Source organism: Poecilia formosa, unplaced genomic scaffold (genome assembly GCF_000485575.1).
Source record: "Poecilia formosa unplaced genomic scaffold, Poecilia_formosa-5.1.2 Scaffold318, whole genome shotgun sequence".
Taxonomy (NCBI): Eukaryota; Metazoa; Chordata; class Actinopteri; order Cyprinodontiformes; family Poeciliidae; genus Poecilia; species Poecilia formosa.
Genome location: NW_006800257.1, coordinates 555,613 through 579,305, shown reverse-complemented (window position 1 = coordinate 579,305; position 23,693 = coordinate 555,613). Strand labels below are relative to the sequence as shown.

The 23,693-nt window shown below is 39.9% G+C and overlaps 1 protein-coding gene across 3 annotated transcripts in view; it reads right to left on the bottom strand.

Moving 5' to 3' along the window:
• Window positions 1-3,410: 3,410 nt before the first annotated feature.
• The window catches only part of tafa2 (TAFA chemokine like family member 2), an 84,117-nt gene continuing 63,834 nt past the window's right edge, over window positions 3,411-23,693 (bottom strand). For all 3 annotated transcript variants that reach the window (XM_016661196.1, XM_016661197.1, XM_007573078.2), the window contains 5 exons: window positions 21,952-22,055; window positions 13,840-13,995; window positions 8,906-9,030; window positions 8,225-8,281; window positions 3,411-4,246 (listed from right to left, as the gene is read on the bottom strand). In XM_016661196.1, the coding sequence (XP_016516682.1) occupies window positions 8,252-8,281; window positions 8,906-9,030; window positions 13,840-13,995; window positions 21,952-22,055 (415 nt within the window). In that variant the 3' untranslated portion in view covers window positions 3,411-4,246; window positions 8,225-8,251. The remainder of the gene's footprint in view (window positions 4,247-8,224; window positions 8,282-8,905; window positions 9,031-13,839; window positions 13,996-21,951; window positions 22,056-23,693) is intronic.

Sequence of the window (23,693 nt, the reverse complement as noted above, 5' to 3'; positions counted from 1 at the left end):
TTAAGTTAGTGGGCTGACACCTTCAGGTGTGCTCAGTAGTCCGGAAATTATGGTATAAAGGTACCACATAAAAAATATATATATATAAGAAAGAGCTTGATTTCTCACATAATCAACAAATGAAACCATGTTCACATCTTATTTAACCAGCTTTACATGCTTAAAAACCTCTACTACGTCATTTGAATGTGATTTATTTTTCCGTCCTTTATTGTTACTCAGTATTATGTAAGTGAAATATCCATTCTCCTGTGGCTAAGGGAACACTTTATTTCTTTAACAGCCAACAGTGCTGAGGGTAACAAATACAATCAATCCCATGGGAGGAGCTGAGGATGTGTTCCTGTTTAGTCAGGATGGATGGACTACATTGGATTATTTAAAGAGGGCCTCAGCTCACTCGCTCCCCAAAGCCCTTAGTGCCACTTAACTCCAGCAGATTCACAGCGTCACAGTCCTCCCTTAAATGAATATGTGATTTACAACGTCTTCCCACGTACAGATCTCACAACATTACACAGAATGTACATGTCTGGATGAGGCACTCCAGAGCGGGTTTTAGTGGGAGACCCAAGTGAGATATTGTTTTTCTCTGCTCTGGGAAGCCGACTGATTAAAAAAAATGTCATATCTTCGTCATAAAGGGAGGCTCTAGCCGTGATCCAGGGAGTCCATTTGGATCTTGGCTCACAGTTTTACAGGCGCTGGGCCAGATGATTTTAAAGGACTTTCAACAAATCTGAATGTGCGGTTACAGTGTGGATCTGATTTGGCTTCATAACAGAGTCGGACATTTTAAAATTACAAGATTTCAAATGAGTGATGTGGCATATTAAGTTTTCAAAAGGAAACTTCTGAAGTGTGGTTCTGGTAAAAGTTTTAAAGTTCATATTTCACCAGCAGTAAATAACTATTTACGATCCCGACTCTTGGACTTGGAGGCTGTATCATGTATGTGTGTTTTCATGATGGAGTAGCTGGGTGTAAAGCAGGAACCTAAACAGTAAACAATTTTAAAAAAATGGCTAAAATTAGGATAGAAATGGACAAGAGGCCATCTTTAAACAATTCCATTCTCAAAAATGACAGCTGTTTATACAAATAACTGTATGAAACGCGTCCTGAGGACACAACGTGTGAAGGGTTTCCAGGCAGAGCAGTGACGGACAGGAGGAAACTTTAATCTCAGACAAACTCAAGTTCCTCTTCACCCACAAAATCGACTCTGGACCTAAACTTACTTTCTAAAGACAGAAGACTTGACTTGAACTCCAGTCAAAGTCATTGCCTGGAGTTAGACTTGCCTTTGAATAACACAAGGGGGTAAAAAAGAAGACTTTGGACATGAGTTATACTCGCTCTCTAAAGACTAAGCCAATGAAGTCTCCATTGGTCTCTGCCAATCTTGGACTAGCGGTCTGAGACCAGCTAATCTGGATATATGTAGAACTATCTACTGGAGGTAAGTAGATTATAATGATTTAGTAGATCCCATTTATGACTTATCCCATTGAACAGACTTTGGTTTCAATTTAACATGTAGAACTGTTAGAGGTCTGCCAGCTAACCGGCAATGAATCTGTTTTCTTGCCTGCAAGACACGTTTAAACGGAGTGAGAGTTGTGTTGGGGAAGAAGAGAAAACAAGCGGTGCCTGCAGGATTTTTTGTCAGATGCCACGATTGCCTCCGTCTGACATGAACCTTCTCTTTTCCCAACCAAAGGCATCCTCTAGCTAAATGCTTTCTGTGCTAGTCAAACAGCCACGACACGGCTTGCCTTGCATGCCAGGAGAGTTTGACATTTCCAGGGAGTTGGCATCTGAGTCGATTCAGCTGAGCTGGAGGAATCCCACTTTAAATCTCTGCTTACTTTCCAGAGAGTCAAATGAAGTAAGCCAGGCAGTTCTCTCCTTCCTAGTTTTTTTTTTTGTCTTATTAACTCCGTCCTTACGAGAGCAGATCAAAGACATATTCTCATCTTACCATATGCTGTATAGTTTCATAATCCAAAGAGACTTTTGTAATTACACAGTCCACCAGGGGAATAAAGTTTATCGATTCTCTGGGAAGAGAAATTTCATTATGCAGACCTGCTGTAAACCACTGATGCTATCAGCATCTTCACTTGTTTCATTTAATCATTTTACACAACAAAAGACAATTTTGGACTCAGCCTAGAGGAATAAATGGTATGGAAATGTGGATGTTAATCGCATTGAACATATTCTTACAGAACTTTACAGGTGGGAGTAAAGCAGAGAATGTGACCTGCCAGGCGTGCGACATACGGGGAACGTTTCATCTGATCGCATCATTTCTTTTCTTTTCTTCCCCAGCAGCACACAGACGACTCTGTGACATTTCCGCGTATGCTTGAAATATATACTTAATGAATGTTGCCGTTTCTTTTTTTCCACAGATGTGCCTCGCTTCCAGCAATAGCAAACTCTCTGATGCAATCATCAAGCCATCAGCTGGCAAACGAAACACTCTCTCCAGGTGAAGTATTTGTGCATTTCTGCAGGAATAATAAAAACTGCGGCCGCTACAAGAACTGTAGCATTCTCTCTGATTCTGTAGAAAAGCCTTCAGATGTTACAGCAACTCATGTCAGGCCCACAACAGCTTCCATCAAAACACTCATGTTTTAAAATGCTAAATCCAATTGAGAATCTTTGGCAAGATTATGTATATGTACATAAACATCCATTAATATCCAAATTAGCTCAAGAGGAAACTCAGAGAAGCTGTGTACGGCCATGATACACTTTTATTTTTATTTTTTTATTATTGTGATGAACAATAACATTGTTGTTATGAGACCAAAGTACCTGACTGAAGACTTTTGTCATCCAGTTTTTGGTGGAAAGAGAAAAACAATAAACTGCTCTTACTGTGATCTGTACGTCATATGCAAGCAAAAAATAATAATAAACCGAAACGAGTCAATGGAATATACTATTCCTTATGCCAATCTTAACTCTGAGGCAAAATAAATGAAACTGTACTCACCATATTGCACTGTTTGAATGCCTTTTAGAGCCTGATGCTGTTTAATAATCATAGGATTGAGCGTCGTCGGGGCCAGGTTGCCATGGTAATGTGTGCGGCTCTCCATTCTTCAGCAACGTTCTCTCCACTGCTCACATGGATCACTGAGAAGGTGGAATCCGCTTACATTTCTTGTTGTGATCAGCAGCTGCTCCTCTGGATCCCGCCCGCCATTTTTGGCATTGCTTTGGTGTGGGGAGTTGATCTTTCTTAAATGCATTTTCTGCAATAAAAACAAACGTGCACCCTCTTGTAAAAGAGAGTGGTGACCTCATGCTGTCTCCTCTGTGCTGTGACGGCTCGGTGCTTTTTGGAGGACGAGTTTATTACACAGACAGTAAAAAGACAAAAGCTTTTAGCTACACAACCATTGTTTATTACTAATGTCATCACTTACACAGACTAAAGAAGTGTCAGCGATAGTCACTTAAAGGTCATTAGCAAATCATACTTTAGTCACTAGTTAGAAACAGTTTGGGAAACACTTTCATCATCCAAATGTTTGTCATTTACATTCATCTTACCAAAGAAACTGAACTTGAAAGCAGCAATACAGTTTGAGGGGGGAAGGCTTAGAAACTTAAAGAAGAAGAAATAGATTGTAAATGGATTTAATTCCCTTTAATTCTACGTTTGATCTGTACCTTGCCTGGGCTAAGCCCTTGAGTCTTTGAGTCCATAGAGTATCTGGTTGAGCATTGCATGTCATGGATGGATAATCAAATTTTATTTCTTTGAAAATTGTACTAACTATTTGCTCCCCCAAGTTTCCTAACTGCAATTTGTCAGAGAAAAAAAACCGTAGTCGACCGATTAATGTTAGTTTGTACAACACACTGATCCGTTGGTCGCCCAATGAAACAGCTGCTGTGTAAGACCGCTTGTAAAGGTGGCGCTACTCAAGAAGATGAACATGTAGGCGAAGTTCACTGCAGTATTCCACTACAAGCAGTACGATATCAGAGAACTGGTCCTGGCGTCCAGTAAGGCTAATCATACGGAGTCCTTAAAAAAGGCAGAGCGGGGAGATCGGTACGCCTCACGTTGACGTCCATCAAGTTCATGAAGATTCCTTCAGAAGTCTTGAAAGATTATCTCTAGTCCAGAATAAAGGATGTCTCTATTTACAGCAAAGTCCTTCATATTAGTCTTTGTCTCCTTTCATGATCCTCCAGACCATAAAGGGGCGTTCACCTGCAACGGGAGAAAACAGAGAGGAACTCAGAACAATGGAAACGACACCAACATCAAGTCATCATAAGCTGCATTTCCATTTCAAATGTGTGCAACGTCAAAAAGACACAATTTTGCAAATAAAAAAGAATTGAAAGTAAAATCACAAATGTGAATAAGTCATTTAAAATCATGGCATTAACAGATATAAACAGTTTCATGAGATATATTTATAATTCTGCCACGGCGCTGCCACTCGTCAGATGTAGGCGTCTTTTATTCAGGTGTTGCAACAACAATCAAAAGTTGAGTTTGTTATTCCAACATGTTGAATCCATGGATCTTCTGTAAAATTGCAGACTACAATTTCCCCAAAACGCTGCACATGTAGCCACTCCCAGGTAGGCGGGGCTTGTGGACAAGTGTCCACACCTGATAGGTCATTTTTAGTGACTTGTAACATGAACAAGTGTGTTCACATGTCATTTTTAATTGCATTTCTTCTTTCACAGCAGTTGTGAAATTATTTTTTTAAACAGTAGCAGAATATATATAAAAAAGTATTGCACATATTTGTAATGATACGTTAACACTGAGTTTAGTTGGATCTGCAGTTTTAACTGCAGCGAAAAATCCATTCTACAAATTATTGGACTCAGAGGCTGAAAACAAATACCTGCCACATTTTTCAGAAGCTTACTTGGAAAAAAACATTGAAAAACATTTAGTTTTTACTATGTAAGTATATACCACTTTACTGTTGGTCTATCACATAAAATTCCCAATAAAATCCACTTATGTTTAGTGGTTGTACTGAGAAAACTAGAAGTCTGAGGAAGATAAGAATCGTTGCAAAGTGCGGTCAGTGGTCAACCTATTAAAGCAACACAAAATCTCTACAGATGTCTTATATAACAATAAAATACAACTCCTATTTCAAAAAGTGACATAAAGAAAATGAGTATACCTACACAGTGATGTGTGTGTACCTATTAGATCCTCTCATTCTGTTTAGCATAAAAGCGGAGTGCTGGGTTTGCATTAACATCTCAGACCCTTCACTCGTAGTTCGGTGCTGTCAGATACTTGGGAAGACCTCCATTCTCCTTGAGATTAAATTGCCTGTCATGAAGCTCGGTGGCTGACTGGCAGCTCCTCTGCTCCTATAAAAGTACATTCTGGAAAAGACTCTTGAAGAGCACAACGTAACAACCTTCATAACAACGTCCGCTATCTATTCCAGTCGGCTGTCAAAGGACATGTGGGTTTGACGGACCGCGGGAAGCCATCGCCGGACTTGCGAGGCGCTGTTATTGATGGTGAACTTTTGATACGAAACAGACAACTGTGACAACCCGGTTAGATTAATTCTCAAATGGGTTGTTTGACCAAGGCTGAGTGTGTAATGTCATTTAAATCACCTCCAATTAAGGGTGGGGGGGAAACAGGCAAAGAACCATCAGGACGTTTCGAGGAAAACCAGGGTAATGCAGTTTCCAAACAGGTACGGCTGCAATAAATTCTCCCCTTCACAGAGTCATTTACATTCTGAGCTGCCATGGTGATTAATGTGGTACTAATTTGAGAATAATTTCGGGTTGAAAAGACAAAGAGCTAAGCTGCTTCTTGTCAGAAGCGAGAATGTCTCCGGAGATCGATCTATAGCCTGTCTCACTTCAAGGAGGAGGGGGATAAAAAATCATTAACGGCGTTCTGAGTAAGTGCCTGAAACAAAGCTAAAAATACAGGAAGGAAAAACCAAGTCCTCCCTAGGTGTTAGGTTTGTTTAATTGGTGGATGACAAGTGCTAATTTAACCGGCAAAGCATTCATTTCCATTCGGCGCCTGAAGTGAGCGTGGCTGAGAGATTTAACACAGCAGGTGCGGGGCTTGTGTTTCTGTAATTCAGCTGTGTAATTGGCACACCGCCGCGTCCTTCTCAGCAATATGCTTTGTGTTCGGACTACTATGACTGGGCTTTTCATCATATGGCAAGAATTCACCCATGAAATCAGCAAAAACACAGCAGAGAGAATGCAGAGCCAACTTTCGGCATTTGTTATGTTTTAGGATTTGGACAAAACAGCAATTTCTGCCACAGGTCAACACTGCTCTTAGAGAAAATGTACCAGTGAGATACTGCTTTTTATTCCCTTTAATCAAACTGTTAGTAATATTTTAAAGTAATTTGCTTGATTAAAAAAAGAGTCTAAAAAATAAAAAGCGTACTCACAATTTTTAAGTGTAAACACAAATCATAATATAATCAATATGTCCGCCGATAATATCAAAGGTGAATACAGCTAATTTATTTGTCCTTCTGGGAATAAATTAGTGAGCAATTATGGTAGTGCAAAACGTCTATTGTTGAATGTTACAACCAGACTCAAGTAAATAAAAAGGAAACGTAGCTTACTGACCAGAGGAAAATAATCAGGAAGTAAACGGAAACCAGACAGGAAAAATAGCCATTATGTCCTCAATTAGTTTCAATTAAAAGACCTAATGGCTAAAATTTTTAGTCAGAATCTTGGCTAAAAAAGGTAATGGTCAATAGATCTGAAAAACTGATCATTTGAATGAAACACGTTCAAGTGGATGTTAGCTAACTTGTGCTAGCTTAGTGCTGTGCTGTTTCCTTGCATGTAAGCAAAAACATTTTCAAAAAGCCTTTTCTTCTTTTTTATAAAGTCCAAATTATAGAGATGTTTAATACTTGATGGACCAACAGAAAACAGTATTTATTATGTCAGCAATTAAATATGGCTTTAACGTTAATTTCACACAGAAGCAGTAAAAATTCGTCTTCTTGTTTTAGGGCTAACTTCAAGGCCTCTACAATGGTTACTAAAAACAGATTTTAGATGCAGTTGAATCCTGTGGTTTCCTTGTAGAATACATTGCAGATTTTGCTAAACATCAAACCAAACACTTCAGTTATTCTCCTCATGATATCTCAGAACAAACTGCTGCGGCGTTCATAGTGGAAGTCGCTAATAATTAATCATTTTTATAGGACATATAACTGACGTAAATAAACATAAGACTTCTAAAAAAATGATGGCACTTGGCGAAATATAATGTTTCAATTGTTGACTGTGTGGTGTCTTCTGTGACTTTGTATTTTTGTGTTTTTACGACATGAAGCACTTTGAACTGCCCTGTTGCTGAAATGTGCTATACAAATAAACTTGACTTCAGGATTTTTAATACTGCATTTGCCTGTGTGTGCTTTCTTTTCTCCCTTTCATCCCTCAAGTTCCAAGCAATACCGACAGCACAGGTTAAATTTGTCACCTTTGTGGATTTCTGTATTTATCCGTGGAAAAGAAACTCTTCAATCTGTCACCTCTTGCCTCCATTTGAGGCTTCAAACGTAGAAAAATTCCCATCACGTCTGAAATCCGCGCTGCGCCCCAGGCTTTCTAATAGCCAGTCTCTGCTTTGCCAAACACGTTGAATTCGCTGAGTTTTTCCAACGGGGTGTGATTGATACAGACTCATGAAGATGAGTACAGCTGGGAGACCCAGCTCTATGTTGTCTTGATTTTTTTTTTCCCTGTTCTCGTTTTTATTATTATTTTCCAGAAGCGCCGCAGAGGTGACGAACAAAGTGTGACCTCCTGCTGTTTCAAGATTTGAGCGAGAGGAGTGTTGTCTCTCTAACTGAGTTCAAAGGTGTGTGACTTGGATGTTGGAGGTAATGACGGAGCTTTGAACAGGTCACTGTGGTGTGTTTGGATCATGTACCTCCTCTGCTCCCTTATCCCTCTTGTAGCTCCGCTGTTGGGAATTGTGCCTAAATCATACAATCTGACAACGGGGGATCAGAAGTTGCATTAATGATTCATCGTGGGAATTTTCTGGTTTTTTTAACACGGAACGCAGGGCTACAGGGAATCTGAACAAGGAGCATCTTAAGCATGATAAATAAGGTATATCAAATATTACAATAAAAAAGATAATAATAAGAAGAATAGATGAGGAAAACAAATTCACCTGGGGTTTGTAGTGGAGCGTCTGACGTTACCAAAGCTGGTCTCTGTCTGCAGAAATCTTTCCAGAGATCCATATAAAATAATAATAAAAGAAACACAAAAGACATGTTTAGTGTTAAAAATAGTCTTGCGAGATTTGATAATAATAGAAATATGTTCCAGGGTATCTGTGGATGTTCTCCAAACCCTGATGACTAAAAGAAAACAATTCCACATATATTTATATATTTATATATATTCTGAGGTTCGGACTGATCCCAGAATCAATAGCCCAAGGCTCCAGGCTCCCGGCTCCAGGCAGGTGTGGTGCAGGCGGTTTAAATAATTAACTACATGGAGAGAGGCAGAACTGAAGTCTACGGGTAGTCATAACACAGTGAAGGATACAGGCATCATGTTACAATGTTAAAAGCAAGTAACTGGAGTGAGTAATTGGCCAGTTTGGGTGCTGAGAGTGGCCTGAAAGTGCTAAGGAGACATGGCAGCGCATTGATTATTGGACCCCAGGGGTCCGAGCACAGGCTGCAAACACTGGTCTTTAGTTAAAGGCAGAGGCGACGGGAACAGAAGTCACAGCCTGCTGACCTTGACGAGTGGCTGCACACCGGATTCAACAGTTCTGATTCTGGCATCAATAAAGAGATAAAAACAGATTTTATTTTCTCTCTCTCTCTCTGCTCACCTTGGTGGTTTTAATCTTGTTCCCTGTAGCGCAGCTCCAGCCCTTCAGATCAGGAAGAACTTTGCATTCTTCCCCATCAAGGCACGGATGCATCTGGCACCACCACTTCTGCTCCACTATGGAGGCTGGACATGGCATAAAAAGAACGAAAAAATGATCCTGTCATTTTAATAATTCAAACCAATATGAAGAAAATCTTGTTGTGTGTTCCATTTCCTTTTGGTAATGATTTTTAAAAGTTTGGTTGGAATCCTGTGGTGTAATGTCGTGTTGGTTTGTTGTTTCATAACCTGGTCATTGCCTTCATTGTTCCACTTCGTTAAAAGTCTCACTTTGCGGACAGTCTGGGCTTTCTCTGGTTCACAAAGATCGCCTCTGGTAAAATTTCTACGGGGCCAATCAGCGAACAGGAGAAGTTGTGAACGATGACATCGATTTTCTGTGATGTTTTACGTCTTGTAATCTTCCATTTAAAATGTCAAGAGAGTTTCAAACACCTCTACGAAAAAAATCATCTCCCAACAGCTGAGAGCCCAGACCGTCTGTACGAAGTGAAGTGTACAACAAGCAACTGTTTTTTACCAGGCTGGGTGTTTTAGATTCATTACTATTTCTGTCTCCTCTCAGTTTTTACCCGGAAACAAACTATTTAGGTTTCCATTCTACGACTCCATTGAAAAAGCATGTGGTTAATTTGGACAATAAGTATTATGAATTACATAATATACATATACCACATATTTGATTAATTTTTCATCAAATGTCTTAGAATATACAAAATGTAAAAGTGAACTAAACTGCCCCTAATATTTCACAAAAGAGGAAAAAGAAGAAATTAAAAGAAAGAAGGGAAAAGGGAAAGAATAAGGAAGGAAAAAATGAAAGTGGCGGAATTATGTCCCTTTCCATGTGGTGAAATAAGTGATTTAAAGATCCCATGTACAGCAGACCACAAGAAACATTGTGTCATTAAAAAAAAAAAAATCTCGTAAAAACAAATATCCTTAGCTGCTTGATTGGCTTCGATCACCAGCAACCAAAGAAGTTGAGGTTCAAACCTTTGTTTTTCCGACTGCTTTTACTTTGTTACAATAGTAATCAGAAGTCCCATACTCCACCGCATCACATAAAGCCAGTCAAAGTAATTACTAATTACAATCTGTGCAATTTGTGTTGTATCTGAATCTGAGATGCAGTGTTGTGACAAAGAGGAAGTAAAGTTTCTCACCACGCTGCCTCAAATGACACAAAGGGAAATTCAAAGACAAGCTGTTGAATATAACACTGGTAATGGAATTATTTAGCGGTTAGTGAATGAGTTCAATTTTAGTTTGGATTTAATATTTTTAACCATTGTGACAAACATGTAGTCTGAAACCATGATAATACTCCTTATTTCATGAGCTGGAACATGTAGAGGCGGTGGGTGTTTAGAATTGCCATCTTGTCATTTCGCGTGTTTCAAACACATTTCCGCCTGTGACACAAGGAGCCTGAAAGGTGGAATCTCTTCAGATCATCAAAGAAGCTCCCATCAAGCCATGTCAGTCTGACAGCCTTCTTAGGTAAGTGATGTAAGATTTGCTTTTTCTCTGGTAACACATCTATTTTGAATATGCAAACAAGTCTCAGCCTCAATATGATGTGTCAGGGTAGGGAAGTGATAGCAGATGCATCTTCACTCGCCTCCTAAACAAACAGCATAGAGCAGATGTACTCTATGTACAATCTGGCATATTACAGGGGTCATTATCCATGTTTGACAGCCCCCTCCAGCAGCGTTTATGCTTTTCATAATGAGGAGGGGTTTTTTATAATCCAAACACAATGCATCCCCTGCAATGGTAAACTGCAAAGAATGAAGGCTTTATGACGGGAGGAAATCAATTTGTGGAACACAAACGTGTAAAAAGTGTCGGGTCAACTGCAAGCAGAAGGAGTTGCTATTAAAAAAAGCCACAAAGGTTTTTACAACAAAATGAAATGGGAGTATTGATGATCAAACAAAGTGGAGAGACTATATTTCACTTAGAGTTAATAGGGCTTTAAAACACGGCGACGGCTCAGACCAGACACATAACCTGATTCAAGTCCTGAAATCTTTTAGTTGTCCTTCAGTTCATATTTTTATTTCATGTTAGCTTGAAACTCATGAGCTTTGAAGAAAGAAAAAAAAACTACTAACTGCTTATGTAAGGTTTTAGAAATACGTTAAGTTTGAATCAAAAAATAATTTAGTGCATGTGCCAGTGGGGATTTGTGTTCAAACCGTGAAGATCTGCCAAGAAGAAGAACACTGTAGCCAATTCAGAAGCCAAAAACAGCAGACAGCAGAGAGCCTAAAAGCACAAAACTGGAAACCAAACCTGAAAGCTCTGACTAATGATCAACATGTGGGCTTCTAAACAGTCTTACCACAAGCTTTACTAATATAACCCTCGCATATTGAAGCCTGTAGAACATTTTAGAGCAATTTTTAGCCTGTTGGCTTGCTGCTTACACACTTGCGCATGTACTTAGGAGCGGCACTGTTTTCAGGTGGAAAAATCTAAGAAATTAGAGTGGGAAGATGTATAAATCACAGAAAACACTTATTTTTAATGCCATGAGGATAGATTTTAAAAAGCTTATGTACTTCTACAGAGTGAAGGGGGAAAAAACTTACCATGACGGCCACTCCAGTCATGGGAAAAACAAAGTATAGTTGAAATACAGCAGAAAAGTACCAGAGACTACTGGAGATCAGATGACGAGGCGTCATAAGATGGTAAGCTAATGTACCCATAATCGTTTTATGAAGTTCTGTGTTTTGCAAAAACTGGACCGTAATTCCTGTTCAGTTATGTAAGAGAGTGATTAAAACACAGAAGACCACTTGTTTAAAGTTCTTGCTGATACAGGTGACTCTACAAGTCTAAACTATGGGGTGCATGTAGTTTTTTTTCTCATGTCTCCACTGATTTTTTTTTCTCCCCATGACGGCCCTTTCATTTGCTCCATCCTAAAATTCCCAGACGCAAGTTTTCTTAGAAGTCTGGAGGTTCATTTATCTTCATATGAAGGGGAGCTTGTCTCACACGAAGAGGAGCTAAAGGTAATCACTGGTCGTAGAGGAAAGAATAATTAAAAGGTTAAGTGCTTATCATTTTTTCTCTCCCTGAGATCAACGGAGGGGCTTTAAACTGAGACTGGTGGCTCACAGCTCTAATTTGCAGAAAATGTCAATACTAAAATGTCAGGGAATAGGTCAAACCCGAGCTATCCGGAGTTTTGCCAGAAAGCAACGCTTTTCAGACCAAAGTGAAGCTGCCACCTTGGCACAGTCTGGGAGTCTGGCATATTAGCATGCTAAGAGACCCTTTGGGTCACTGACTCATTCAGGCCTAATAAAGCCTTCAGGAGTACCTTTCTAGAGCTTCTGGATTCAACTCGAACATCACTTTGTGTAGTCTTACTCATTTTAATCGATCAAGCTAAAAGAAAAGAGTAAAAACAAAATGCCTTTCAGGTTGTTTTCACACCTGGTATGCAGTGTTGGTTCGACTTTGAGCTAAAATTGTAACATTTGTTTCATTTTCAGCTGCTGTGGTTCTCTTTCACACTGCACTGTCAAATGAACCAAATCCTTGAAAAGCCCGTTTACATCCTCACCTGTGGGGGCGCTGCCCCAAGAGTCACTGAAGAAAACGACACAAAAACCTCTGAAGACACTGAGCACAATGTCCGTCTTCATGAAACAGAAACGACAGACTGGACTCAGATTTTAGCTGTTGTAGGATTTGTCTTTTGTCTTTTGTCTTTGGCAATAGACCACAAACCATTTCTTTCGCTAACACTAGACTTGCATGTTTGTTTTGGTTGTATTTACCCAGAATGCTCGGTGCTACAGTTTGTTTCCACTTAGTGTTCCCATATGTATTTAAACCACATCAGAGTTTATATCAACTGAACTGAGACCGAGTTTTGCAGGTCATATTTTTGGTCCACATCCGAGTTTGATTGCGCAGTCACACCTCCCCAAACGGACCAGACTTACTAGGCACTCAACAGTGTTGCGGACTGAACAGGACTGGTATGTGGATCAATATCAACAGCAGTGCTATCACGAGGATCGCTGCCTCTTTGTGCTAGTTCCACTGGAAATGAATGGAGAGGGAGTGACGTCGCCTCCTGTGGGTCGGGCCCTTCCAGTGCAAATGTACTGTGAGAAGAACGAGGCCACTGCCAAGAGCCAGATACAAACGCCAGAAAGTTCCAGTTTTGGTGTGCTTGGTTATAATACAACAGAATCCTCCAATCCTCATATTTTTTTCAGTCTTAAATTTCATTCAGGGTGGCATTAAAATGTCTTAAATTTGACTTCCTGAAACCTGCAGATCCTCATTTGCATATGACATTATGCAGTAATAATGTAAACTGAAGGAATATTAAGAAGTGAAAAATGAGAAAGAAGTGAAGCTCATGAGCGAATCAAGAATTTGAACTCTTCTCTCACATCCACTTATAGATTTCATAACATCAGTTATTTTAAGCTTCATGTTTCTCCCATTTTTCAAGCTGCAGACAGACATGCTGAGGTGTGACCCGTAAGCTAATTTGATTCACTTTCTTTCTCGATACATTAACAGGTGTAAATGATCCGATCCCTCTCATGTGAGTTGGGTCTCAGTATGGTTCCTTTAACGGCAACAGCAACAGTTATAATGTATAAACAACTTAGGAAAAAGGTGACCTGAGAACACGTTCTGCTCCAACAGCCTTTCAGGACTTTTCCAACTTTTCAAACTGAGTGTTCAGGAAGCTGTGATGAGATCAGCAAGTCTATTCCTCAAGACTTGTACAAAGAAGCATCAGCAAAAGAAAAAACAGAAGAAATCCATCTATATCTATAGAATAGAAGATTCCTAATGAATAATTGAGTGAGTGGACTGTACCATCGACGCAGGACGGGGCGGCTCTGGTGGTACCGGCCACTTGGCCTGGAAAGCAGGAGCACTTCACTGTTTGCGACCGCTCCTCGATTTTGTTCTTGTTGCAGCAGCGGTGCAGCGCCACCACCTCACAGGTCCCCGTCCGGACATGGTGAGCAGCTGTGGGGGAAAGAGAACAAAGGAAAGAGGAAGAATTACCTTCAACATGCACGGCCTCGGCCTTTGACTAGGCCTGAGACAGATGGCTCTCTGTGGTCTTTGTTACAATATTTATGTCACTTAACACAGGAAAGGCAACCACTAAATTACCTTAAAAGGACATGTAATATTTGTATATGCACATAAGTATCCACACCCCACGAACTTTCATACATTCTGTCATGATACAACCTCTAAAATTAATGGAGACATATAATGCAAAATTCACATTTTGCATATTTTTGTACTTACATTTTGGTTTCTACTGCTTTAAAAAAAAAAAAACATTTGGTCATTTTTTTGGGACTGAGTTTATGATTTTGTTGTCTGGAAAACAAGTCATTTCAAAAACTTCTGGAATGTAATGAGACAAACCAGTAGGCACTGCCCATCACCCAGCAACACCAGTACCACCAAGCCTGTCTCCTAGCAACACAAACTGAGCTCCCGCATGTTTAGTCAGCTGGTTTCACCGCTGTATGTGCTGCATAATGGCTGCTGAAAAAGACGAGTGTTTTGTTACTGACTTTCCATCCAGAAACCACTTGCTGCATTCTTGTTGGTTGTACAGGAGGCTCCACTTCTGCTTTTCATACACATACGGCAATGTAATTACGGATTTGTTTGCAGACATTTTCAGGTGCGAGTGTAAAAGTTGAGTGGGGGGGGGCATGATGAGAGGCCCTAAAACAAATCATTCTGAAAGGAGTTTAATGCAGGCACAACTAATATCACATTATCTAAGAATGATTTTATGCAAATAATAATAATAATAATAATAATAAACATATTTTGTAGTCCATATACAGGTTAGACATATCCTAACCTGTTCAAGGGAGCATAATAGGTCACTTTGGTGTCACTACTGTCACTGTTATTTAAGACTGCATTGTCACTGTTTTTGTACAACTGATGTTACGCAGCAGTTCATCTGGGTGTAGTACTGGACTATGCATAAATTCAAATTCTGTAATTTATGCATAGTCCAGTAGTGGAAGATTCTGCTAATATTGTGTAAATGAATAATTTCTGATCAGAATTGTAAGGGGTGTGTTTAAAAATAGCAGTGTGGACTTCAATCGGTGAACAACCAAGTGACTCTTATTTAAGGACGAAAGGCAGCGAGTGTTGGATGAGCTGGACTCCAGTCCTCCAGGCCTGCTGTCCTGTAAACTGAAGATGTGTTTCTTCTTCTGCACACCTGAACGAAATAATGAGGTCATTATCAGGACTCTGGAGGACCTGACTGAACCGAGGAGGTAATTCAAGATTACCTCCTCTAGTTCACATCTTTTGAACTAGAGACACAGCTACAAGGTTGCAGGACTGTGGCCCTCAAGGACCGGATTGCAAACCTCTGAAGTAGTAAAGACGGGGGCATTGAAGAGAGTTCAGGACTTAAAAAAGTATGATACAATAAATGTGACATTATTTAAATAGTTCCTCAGAAAAAGGAAGCTTTTTTTTTAAGTAAAAATCTCCAATACGTGAGGAGGAAAGTGCAGCTCTGCAGTATTTGCAGTCAATTTCCAGATCACGCTCCATTGTCTGAATTATTTAGAGGATGAGCTTTCCCATCCTGTTTTAATTGCATGTGACATTTTCATGAGGTGTCTTTTTTTCCCTGCAGAGGGACTATCTGCTGCTGGGGTAAACAGAAAGTGTGGAAATGACAGCATGAAAACCGTTGCTTAATTGTTCACACTGTAAGATCTCAACAGATCCGATTTAATCAGCTTCAGCTTCAGGTTCCTGGACTGACGGATGGAAACGGTTTGACGGAGGATTTAATGGAATCATCATCTTTGCTCTCACAAAATAATGTGGCAAACTATTCAGTAGCTTTTTGGGTTAAAGCTAACTACAGCTAATGTTTCCTTCATTTTCTCCAAACTGGGCCGTCCAATGACATTCAGACTTATTTGCACTGTTTCAAATTTTGCTGCATCACAGCCACCATCCTAGTGGTCGATGTTTATGAAGCAGAACAAAAACAATCCACTGATGGTCACTTTTTAGAATATCAATACCAGTTCGACAAGTAAAACTCAGCTGATATTAACGAGCGATATTAATTTTCATTTTGTTGCTGCTTGTTTCTACAGGGGGAGATTGGTCATGTGTTGTGATAGTGATGCAGCAAAGGATTGTGGGGAGAAGAGGCGGTACAGAGCCAGAATTCACCAACTCCACTTCTGGACTCTGTTCACTGATTGGGTGACTGCTTGTGCTGGTTTTATTTAGTGGGGATCAAAATAAAAGGCAGCTGAGATAAAATATGTACAAAAAAAATTAAAGCCTGGACTAATTTCATTCCACTTCACAATTATACCCTCAAAATCCTAATAAATATTCTGCAGTTTGAGAAAGGCCTCGTGCTTAACTGCTGTCCGCTTCAAAGAAATAAGAGCAAAAAGATGCCAGGAAACGACAGATCCAGTATTAAGAGCGAAGGAGCAGGAATAGAACTGCTGTTCTGATTATACAGTCATTTGCTACTTTTGATAACCTGCCTCCGCTTACAATCCCACCTGTTTCTCTTGGAGCATTAAAAACGACGCAGGTAGTCGAGCTAAATTAGTGGGAGCCTTACTCATGCGCCGGCTGCCAAACACGGAGCGATATGAAAGACAAACACGCGGCGTGCCGAACCGCTGCAGATGCTTGAAAGGGAATTTCTGCCAGCAGTTTCACGCTGAGAGGCTGTGGTGTTTTGACTAGATTTGGAGTTCCACTTGGATGCCTGCCCAGATTCCCCTGCAGCAGCGAAAACACGCAGGGAAAGTGCTTCACGGAGGAATCTTTGCGTTCTGGTCCTAAACCCGCTGAGAGGAGCCCTCACGCTGCCGTTTGCTCCGTCTCTCATCTCTTTTTCTCCAATCTTGTAAGACGACAAGGATGACAGGGTGGAATTTAAATAGCGGGACGCTGCGTCCTGGTGGCTAAACGTGCATCTGTTCCCAGCTGGGGCCTGCATGTCGCCAGTAACATCCATCCATCCATCCATCCATCCATCCATCCATCCATCCATCCATCCATCCTCTCTCCTGGTATTTACTGCTGCTGTCACGCTCACCGTCTCCCAGCGAAGGCAAAGAGGAAAAGCAGCCATGCATGGAAACTTTCAGATGTGCTTCCGGAGAAAGTCTGGGGGAAGTTATTAATACTTGATGTTGGAAATGGCAGAAAGTTTGACATTTACTGTACTTTGAACCGAGCTGGAGATGTTTTATTGAGGAAGTCGTAACGGCGGTGTTTATAGGAGACACAAGGATCGGGTTGTGTGCTGGGAAACAGGAATTACAGACTGTTCAGAGAATCATTTCCGGTATTTATAGGAATGCCTTTCAGTCATGCAACATATTTTTGAATCTCAATAAAAAAACTGGATTATAATCTCTAATATCTATTCTTTCTTTTGTCCACTGCAGCTACCTAAGAAGTTTGGTCTGAAGGCAGCAGTTCAGGTGTTCTTTGTCAGATGAATCCCACTTACGATTTTCTGTTTTGGAAAAACTACAGAAACAGGCAAAAGATGTCATACATTAAAGTAGCCGTACCAGATGTTCTGCTTGGTCCTAATAATTACTACAGAAAGAAAATAGATTGTATTAATAATATGTGTTTTTTTAATGCCAATATTAATATCACCACACACAATTTGAACCTTATTGCAATGAATTTTGTTGAACATAGATGCTAATTTATTATTAAATGTGTCAATTTATGTTCCTGGAGCTCCTTATACATGCATTATACAAGTTTTTTTCCCCTCTTTTTTTAACATTGATTTCTACAGTCAAACATTAAAACATATTTTCAACAATATCATATTTTATATGTTGCATGTTAAATCTGTCTATGTTTCCTCCAGGGATAAACGAAGTGAAAATTCAAGTTATCAATACAGTTCAAGGTACCATGCATCGCTCCCTGAGGGACACCTGATATTACAGTATGAGAGCTGCAACTTTAATGTGTTCATTTTGATTAATTAATTTCATATTTCAACTTTTTAATGCAATTAATGTCTATTTTACGCTGTAGTCAAAAATTAAAAGTGAAAGACTGAAATCAAGAAATCTTGTGTTTTTGTGGCCCTGATCCTCTTCGGTTTAAAAAAACGTTCCGCTTCCAGAAACAGAAACTATGAGACCCTGGTGTCGAAGCAGCCTGTTTTTTTATTTTCCATCTGTGGCTCTAAATCAGCTTTCAGAAAGGTTTCTTCTCCTCTCCTGGTGCAGAGCTGAAAAGATTCTACTCAAGAAGCGTTTATACATCGGTCTCTGGAGAATCTGCCAAAGCAGAACGCTCACTTTGTCTTATTCATGAAGCTGTTGGGAATGATAATGTGATCATTGCATAAGTCTGTATGCAGCACCGGGAAGCACCTTCCACCTTCCATGTGGGGGAATTTTCCGAGCACTGATTTGAGATTGTGAAAAGCCTAAAAATGACATTAAAGTTGGCGTACAGGTGACGTCTGGCAGAGTTTTTCTTCCTTATTTTTCGACCAGGTGCTTTTTTTTTTTTTTTTTTTTTTACATAACTCATTTTTACTGCAAACTGCAGAAAATGGAAGGCGCAGAGGAAGTAATGATCTTTGGAGCGGACAGCATCGGCTATAAGTCAGAACATCAAAGTTCTACATCATTGCAACGTTAACAGCGGTATGCAAAGCACCTCAGGTGATATACTGCAAAGTGAATCGGCGGCTTCCCGCCTAGCGCCCCGGACTCACTAATACCTGAAAATAAAGAGCAGGAGCTGTCAAATATATTTCACTCCTCGCAGGTTCAAGGCCGCCTTGTACAAAGTGTGTGCTTTGATTTTTTGCTAAGTGGTTCGCCGTCATGGAGGCTGAAAATCAAGGCTGGAAAGAGTCTGCCGGGATCGGCCCGGTGCGGCTTGAAGGTCAGAATTTAAACTCTTTCCTCCCAGTTGGCCAGATGGACGTAAAGTATGAAAAATTCTGTTCGGAATGGGAAATTCCAGATCAGTCGTGGCCTTGCTAGTTTTATAAATATTAAAAAAGAAGAGATTTTCCAATTACAAAGAGGGTTTGTTTGCTGCTTTTTAAGAGATTTTGTTGGAGTCAAAATCAACACTCACTCTTCGCTGAAGAAGCCTCAAAACAAATGTAAGTTTTGTTGTAGCAGCTTAATCTCTCACTAAAAAATAACACTTTTGTTTTTATCTAACTAAAAATGTGTCTAACAGGGAAATGTAATCTGGTCAAAAATAATAAAAAAATATATATATACTGGTACATTTTAAAGAAAATTAAGCATTTTCTATTTAATGAGGCTTTTTTAAAGAGTATGCAAGAACTTTTAATTGGTCTGTGCTTCCTAATTCCAGAAGGTATGCAAAGACATAATAGAAAAACATTTTCTTTTTAGCTGTTCATCAAAATAGCAAAGATAGAACATGCCATACCATAAACACCCTGCAAGGGTAAGAAGGCATTTCAGGCTGAGTGTTTCTGTACTAACGCATAAAATAAGTATCTTTTTTTAGTTTGTCCATTTTTTTGTTGTTTCTTTTATACATATGTATAAGTTCCATTCTGGAACCTTTGTATTCACATGTTTCTGGTACATCCACAAATCTGACGTACCAGCCATGGGGTTCATTTTTGCTTCAGGAAATTATATCAAGAGATGCTGGAAAATACTTTTAATTAACCAGAACCTTTATATGTACAACAAAAAAATAAAGTATTAAAGTCTGTGTAGTAATAGTTCTAGCAAATTTCTAATACATAAACATGGAAGGAAAATTAAAGCAATCTTCCATGTTTTTGTGCAAAAATGAAACAAGTTTCTATTTTAACATTTTGATTTCTTTACTGATTTTTGATATTTAAAAAAATGTAATTGCCAAAGCATGCTTTACTGTTTGCAATTTGAAAAACTTTGTCTCTAGGTAATGACGCTTTTTTTTTTTTGCTTTCAAAACCACCTCAGAAAACCTTCCTGCACACATGCAAATGTCTGCTGTCACAATCGCATCAAACTGTTCCCTCTGCAAAACAAACCAAAATGTCTTGGACATACAAACCGCTCATCATGCCAAGCCGTGCAGGTGGCACAGAAACACACCGTTCACATTCATAAAGCCAATGTTTTCCAGGAGACAAGGACAGCGATGCCATCCCAAATTTGCGCAGAAAGTCACTCAGTTTTAATTAAAAAAAAAGAATCCCCTATGAGTCAGATGAGTTTCTGCAGCAAAACATGTTTACATCCCGACATGGATGGAAAAACCGGCTCCTGTTTCTGCACTAATCTGGTTTTCCATCAATACCGCTGCAAACTCCAAACACGACTACGTTAGGTATGATAAGACTTGGTGAGATAAAAGTTGTTGAATGTATTTGACTCTGTAGGGTGAAGAAAAATAACATATTAAATGTATACTGCACTGTAGGAAATCTTAGATAATGTGGTCAGGTGGTTTTTAAACTGTTTTATAACACATACAACCTCACTTCAGTAAACACCGGTTTAAAGTAGCGCCATAATGATCGATGTTTTATAACAGTAGAAAAGGTGAGAAATGTTTTTCATTCTTCTATATAAATATGTGTGCTTATGGTTTAACTGTAGAATCCATTTCCTCTCCAAAATCTGATCCATCTAGTACCAAGTAGGAAGGAAATAACTCAAAATTTTAAGGGAGATTTTCCACCTGATGGTCTGGTAGAGTCGGTTTGATTAGAGATCAAAGTTGCAACATTTTGTTACATTTCCAGTTGCTGTGGTCGTCTGTCGCTTTGCACAGTCAAATTAACAAAATCCTTCAAAACACTTGTTCACCTCCTCGCCTGTGGTGGCGCTGCACCAAGAACCAATGACAGAAATGATATGGAAACCTCTGAGGAAGATACAGAGCGCAACTTTCTTCTTCAAGAAATGCAAATAAAAATTGAGTGGCGTCAGATATTAGCAGTTGGACGATTTCTCTTTGTTCTTTTCTCCTGCTAGAGCTATCAAGTGTTTGTTTTGGTTGTATTTACCCAGACGTTCCTGCGTTATAGTCCACTACCTGCATTTGGAGCAGTCTGTGGTCTACTTAGCGTTCACATTGGCATTTGAACCACATCAGAGTTCACTTCAACTGGACTGAGACCGAGGCTTATAGGCAGACCAGAGTTCACTTTTTGGCCATTTATGCATTCACACCTCCACAAATGAGTCGGAATTTCAAGGCAAATGAACTAGAGTTTGATTAAAGCGGATTGAACAGGGCGGGTGTGAAGGCACGCTCAGAGACAAAACTGGATTTAAGCATCTAGATGGAAAACCTGAAAAAGCTCTAAAAGACTTGAGAGTGGGGCAGATGTTCGTCTTGCTGCAGGACAATGACCCGGAACATTGAGCTACTGCCGTCCAAAGCATGTGCTGAGATGGTTCAGTCAGATCCAACAGAGGAACTGCATCTGGACTGACTGAGGTTGAGTTACTTCCAAAGAAGAAAGAGGAAAACATTCTTCAGCCTCATCATTTTCAAATAATCGACACTGTCACGCAGCGCTTTGCATCGGTCTATAGCGTCAAACCCCAATACATTAAAGTTTGTGGTTGTAATGTGACAAAATGTGGAAAAGTTCAAAAGATGGAAATGCTTTTGCAAGTCACTGTAGCAGGCTGCACGGAAATTGCTCACTTTGCATATTTCTGCCGGACCATGCTGCGCTGCGTTCGCTCTCCCTGCCAAATTACTGACTCACTCTGCTTTCCCAAGAATAATGCCTTCCTCCCAGTCAGATGTGACCTTACCGCCATGTTTCCATGGGAGGAAGAGTCCAGATGCTGACAGCCAAGAGAGAGAGAGAGAGAGAGATGGAGAGCTTTTCCTCCCCATTTCCTGCATAATAAAAGCAGTTGTTGCCTTTGTGTCTGCGGGGCTCACCTGTCGTCCCTTCTGTCGACTTGGACAGCTCCAGGACTCCGACCACAAGCACCATAACAAGAAGAGCCCCTTTGCTTCTGATCTGCATGCACCGCTCACTCATCCTGCGACAGAGAGGAGAGAAAGGGAGGTTCAGATCATCAGACAAAATGTTCACCAGGCAGAGATAACCAAGTCAGGGTCAGGTTTTGTATGACTGTTGCTGAAACTGAACTGAAAATGTGGCTAAACACAGTTTGGATTTGGTTTGGCTGTTTGTTTCCCCCCTTCATAAAATCACTGTTTCACTGCAAAAACACAAAGTCTTACCAAGTATTTTTTGGTCTAGTCTTTAGTCCAAATATATTTGTAAACTTGTAATAAGACAAAACTAACTTCTTTCAGCAAGATATGCTTGTCTAGAGTCAATAGAACTTTTATATTGATGAAAATGTTCTAGTTCCATCTTATAAGTGAAATAACCTGCTGCCTGTGGAGCTAGTACATTTTCATCAATAATAAGGAAGTATTGACTTAAAACTATATATAAATGTATGTATATAAAAATTTTGTTTGTTTGGGTTTTTTTTTTTTCAGAAAAGTTACTTTTAAGTTAGATTTATCTGTTTTTTAGCTGTACTCATACATTTGCACTCGAAACACGACCAAAAATATTTGGTAAAATTTTGTGTTTTTGCAGTGTTGAGAACTGTATCATCTATTTACTCAGTTATCTTTGTGTGATAATTAAGTTTGATGACATTTGATGATTTGACACGTTTAGGTGTGACATAAACCAGAATCTGTAGAGGAGACAAATATATAAAATCCTTTTTCACTGCACTATTATCAATGCTCGTGACACCCTGAGCATCTGCAGCTTAAGCCCCTTTCCTCTTGTCCTTTGCTTCTAGGAGTGATGGGCAGCAGGTGAAGAGCTGCTGCTTCCGCACCGAATTCATCTCTCCAAAAGTGCGTCTCTTCCCGCCGCATCCCCTCTCCCTAATGAAGTGTGCATGAAGCCGAGGCCGCGCTGCGTTAAACCATCTGGCGCAGGCCGTTATCTCTGACAGGCCACGATCAAATTTCAAACAAGGATTCAGGAGCGGCACGGTGATTACCGGAACAACCGCCGTATCGCATGGCGGACGCGTACAGCGTTACAAGCTGCGTTTCTGCCTCATTTGCCGCCTCGCGCCTCTCATCCGCCGGCTGCGCTGACATATAGATCGGCTGAACCTCATCAGGGATCTCAGATTATTTGTGTAATTAAGTTTATTTTCGCTGGGCAAACATGACCTTTTATGAAGGTTTTGTTGTACCCAACAGAATCGCAGAGGAATTCTGAGTGGGAGGGAAAAAAACCCAAGACAGACATGTTTTAGTGGCTCTGCAATTAGAAACTGACGCCTGTCATGAATGTGTCGCTGAAGGATGAGTTTAATTACCATCTTCCTGTTTGTCCATTCTTAAAAACCTCACTTCTAAGAAAATTAGCTTTATGAATAATAAACTTGTAAGATGTTTCCTGGATTATATAACTTCAATAGCAGGGGAGAGAAAATATTATTATAGGTAAAAATGAATGTCACTGTTAACATGTAAAGAAGGAACTTCGTCACTCTGATGGATTAAAAATCAAACTCTTAGAAGAGTAGTTTCTACAGAAAAACATCAAAACATAAAAAATAATTCAGAAAACTCTGTTCCAAACAACAAACTGCAGACTATATCTGACATGAACGTGCTGGGGAGGACTTTGT